The sequence below is a fragment of the Gavialis gangeticus genome, unplaced genomic scaffold (genome assembly GCF_001723915.1).
Source record: "Gavialis gangeticus isolate Ggan-Ray unplaced genomic scaffold, GavGan_comp1, whole genome shotgun sequence".
NCBI lineage: Eukaryota > Metazoa > Chordata > Crocodylia > Gavialidae > Gavialis > Gavialis gangeticus.
Genome location: NW_017728993.1, coordinates 32859767 through 32864224, shown reverse-complemented (window position 1 = coordinate 32864224; position 4458 = coordinate 32859767). Strand labels below are relative to the sequence as shown.

Genomic DNA, 4458 nt, shown 5'->3' with positions numbered 1-4458 from the left:
TAACAGTATTATTGCCCTACACCTGCCAGTTAACACATAACTAAATAAATTCCAGGGTTTGGGGAAATACAATTTCATCCATGTTTCCATCTCATACCAGAAATTATGGAAGCTTGTGGGTTTGAGGACAAAGGGTTATATAACTGCCTTTTTAAACTAAATTTTAACTCCTATGTCATGAAGCTTTACATGAATGTAACAAAGATGTGAACGCTTTTATCTTAGAATCTTTAGGTTAAAATTATCAACAGGTAAAATTTTTATGGCTATTTAAAAATGTTAAAATTGAAGTAATGACTACATCAGTGCTCTAGACCTAGGCATATTAAAGAAAAAAATAACAACTATTAAAGAAGCCTTGAAGAGAAAGAAAATAGTAAAAGATGGTTGTTGGTATGATTATCTAGTAGTATCAACTGTGACCAGTTGCTGTAGGAGAGGAGAAGCAGTTAGTCTGCTAAACCCTAGAATCGTCTATAACCTAATCAGGGCTTCTGATAACATGTTTCTGCATTAAAATTGGATATGTCATCTTTTTTTCAATTTCAGGTCTTCATAGTATTGATTTCACTAAATTATTATTCGTATTGAAATGATAATAAATGCAAAAGCTGCTGAGCAATACAGCAAATGCATGATTAATGTTTGCTAATTACTAAACCTTGGTCTACAAATTAATGTGACTTTGCACACCTGAAGCTGAAGACATTGGCAAGAAATATATGGCTGATTAACCTCAAGCACTGTTAAACAGATAATTCTCCTGACAGGAATTGTTAAGTCATGATACAGAAAAAATAGTGTTCTTCTCAAAAACTGATAAAAATGGTTTCCTTCATACATAAATATACCAACAAACTAAGAATCTTCTCTCTCAGGTATCAGAAGTGAATGCTGATAGGGCTCATAGCATTGCATTTGAGACACTCCTGGTGCCATTATGGTCCTGTCATAGAATACATAATCATTCTCTAAAATACATTTCACTGAGAACCACCAACAGTGTGTTTTCAAGATCCAAATAAATAAGCAAACAAATTATTATGATATTATTAATAAGGAAAACAAGAACAGCAAATAATTAACAGAACGTTGCAACTTTCTTTTACACTCACAGTAGAGTGTGAATTGAGCAATTTTAAAGGAAATAATGAAAGATGCAGGGAAAATGCTTCCCTATTTAAAATAATTAATTCTGCATCTGAAAAAGAAAACTACAATAAACCATTTCCCAAATACTGGAAATGCCAGACAAAGGGACAAAAAATTTAGTGTTTGCTGTTTCCTTGGATAACAAAAATAGAAGTAAAAAGACTAAGAGAGACAAGCACGGCTCAAATTTCCTAAACCTCTGACACATGGTTGTTCAAAACCATTTTTGAATCTCACTGCAAAAAGAAAAACATCTAAGCGTTCTGCAGATCACGGAAATTCAAAAATACTTCTGCAACCACCGAAGTCATAAAATGTGCTGACTGAAAAAGGAGGATCTCAGCTTCAGGTGCATGGCACTTTCAGGAAGCTTGTGTCTTTATATTTACATCCAACTATGATAAGCCTGATATTCGCACTGAGGATGAGGAGAACTTTGATCAAAACACAACATGCATTTTACACAACAAGGAAGTCTACAGAGAGGTACTACATTTACAAAAGCAATTGAAGGTGGTTTCAAAGGGACTTGACAGATTAGAGGCTGATGACACTGCTGCTGTCTCAGTCTCAGTGGAACTCTGTATTGATCTAATTAACAACAATGAACAAGAATCACAAAAAGACAATTCAAACCTAATTCAGAGCAGTTATGGAACCTTTCCATTACATAGATGTGATTAGCTATGGAGTCTTTCCATTACTAATCACAAATACAACTGGCATATGATGAGCACTAAACAAAAAGAAAGGCTGAAATATAATGGAACATAGTACTAAATTCCTTGATTTTCCTGTATCATTTAAAATTGAAGAACCAGATTTCTACCCCAACTTCCTCTCTCAGACAGATGCGGTGTCCAAGTTAGTTGCATCCAAGTAGTGGAAAGTAATTGAAATAAAATTGCAGAAAAAGAAACAAAAACTCTTAAGCTAACTGCTGAAAAGTGGCATGTGCTGGTAAACTTGAATTGCTACTGAAAGGAACATTTTTTTAACAAATTCAAGGTATATGCTAAATTAAATGCTAAACTGGAAAATGTGTTCTTAGGTTTTATTTTCTGTTATTACAAAAAGCAGCTTTTTATGTTCCAGAAAAATATACTTAAAATGCAATAAAAATAAAATCATAAAATTACTGTACATATTACACATCTTTGGGAGGGTGACATATTTTGTAGTAATTTTTTCAGCTCCTTCCCTCTAAAAGCCGAGATGCATGTGCGTGTGTTTTAATTAGGGCCCCCTCCAATGCAGACAAAGGACATTTTGCAGACAGTCTCTATTTATCATCTTAGCAGGCTTATATGTGTGTGGAAAACATACCTGTGACTGATCTATATTACCTTTGCCAAAGATGCTAGCACGGGCTGACCTTTACTAGTGCTTGGCCTATGATGGAGAATTTCTACAAATCCTAAATGGAGACACAGCCTCTGTGATTGTTTTGTACAATTCTTTTACTGGTTTGATATAGAACTAATTAAACCTTGGAGTAAAGAGAATAACTCCTAAGTAAGACCATCTGAAAGCAGTTTTATCCTCTAAGAAGATACTATCCATATCCCAACATAAGAACTTACTTGACTGTACAATCTTTTAAAAAAAATTGTACCAAGTGTTTTTTGTAGATGAAGAGGAACTCAAGTTATTGATTATATTAACAGAACTTAGAACAGACATTTAAAAACTGTTTAAAGATGTAGAATTCATTTGAATGTTTTTGAGTTCAGTCTGACATCTTAAACACAAGGATATAGTGAAACTTCAAATAAGTGAATTGTTTCATTCTCCTTGCAATCACCTTCTGCTTTCTTACTTCTGTCAGAGACCAAGAAAAAGTTTAAACATTTTTTCTGGCAGCTAGGTTCTGTTTTTTTCCAGTATTACTATATGAAAATAATAAAGATACTTGCATTTTATTTCCATGAGACAAAATGCAAATTAGCAAGTACATTATATCATTTCTAAAATGTATATGCTCACTAATTATGTACCAAATTAAGCCTTTTATCTGCAGTTCACTTGCTTTGGTCTTGGAAATACCATATATTTACCTTTGTGTCATAATTTTGTAGGCATCTGGAAGGAAGCATTCTGTGTTCTCCATCTGGAAAGGGTCAGCATCGCAAATCTTGTCATCTGTCCTTCCATAATTAGCACTTTCTATCATAATGACATCACTTCCTGGACACCGAAGGTCTATGGAGTAGCCTTCACAGGACAGTTCCCTCCTGACTAAACCAAATGGCAAAGCTGCTCGGCTGAAACCTTAAAAAACAAACAAACAAAAAAAACCCCAATGAGAACAAGCTTGACAAAAGGGAGAACTTTCAGACATATGAACTGATATTATACTTCCTATCTTGCAGTGAAGGAGAGAGGAATAACACAAGAATGCTACAGATATTCAAGCATATACAAAAAATGTTTGAAATTCTAAATAATATGAACTGCAAAATCTCCTTAAAAGGGCAGAACATTTTCCAAAGAACTAAACATATACTGAACTGGTTTATAAGGGGTAGATCCTGAACAACGCACAAGATAGGTAATAACAAGCATCAAAGAAAATAATGGATAGAAGAAGCATGAGGCACCCACAATGGCAGGATCTTTTCCTGGTTTCTGCCATTTTCCATTAATTAGATATTCCATTTGAAAACATTATGAAAGAAAAATGTCCAGACTCTTCCGCTGAAGAGGGGGAGTTTCCTCAGTGTCGATCAACATGGTACTGCTCTGATATAGGAGTCTTGCAGAAAACTCCAAATAAATGATTGCAGAAGCAAAGTGATGGAGCCAAAAATTCCTCTCACAATCCTTTCATATAGCTGCCAGGTTTTGTGAGCAGGCAGGCAAGGTATTTGTGGTGAGAAAGATGACACTGTGATGGTCCAGGTGAAAGGGTATCAGGAGCTGTCCAAATACAGCAGGGGCATCAAAGATACAGCCAGGTCCAACCCAGGGAATCCTTCCACCCAGCCCCTAGCCCCTGGATTGGAGTCTACCAGGCTCTGGGACTGTGCTATATGCAGTGCTCCCCCTCCGCCCCCCCCCCCAAAAGAATCAAATCTCAAGGTTGCTCTCAACCAGCCCAAGCCCGTGAGCTGCCCCTCCACATCTCCATCATACCTACTAGCTCACAACAGAACTGTGCATATTGCATTGCCTACGTGCAAAGCAGAGCCTTTCTAAGAATCAGCCTGCAGATTATTGCTTTCTGCTTCCAGGATTGTTCCTACTTACAGAGAGTTAAGAGAAGGTGCAGAAGGGATGCAGAAAGGCAGGCAGCTAGCAATGGGG

General features: G+C 36.2%; 1 protein-coding gene across 8 annotated transcripts in view; it reads right to left on the bottom strand.

The window, feature by feature from the left end:
- The window catches only part of ADGRL2 (adhesion G protein-coupled receptor L2), a 603135-nt gene that overhangs the window by 128446 nt on the left and 470231 nt on the right, over window positions 1-4458 (bottom strand). For all 8 annotated transcript variants that reach the window (XM_019501511.1, XM_019501512.1, XM_019501504.1 and 5 more), the window contains one exon: window positions 3210-3423. In XM_019501511.1, the coding sequence (XP_019357056.1) occupies window positions 3210-3423 (214 nt within the window). The remainder of the gene's footprint in view (window positions 1-3209; window positions 3424-4458) is intronic.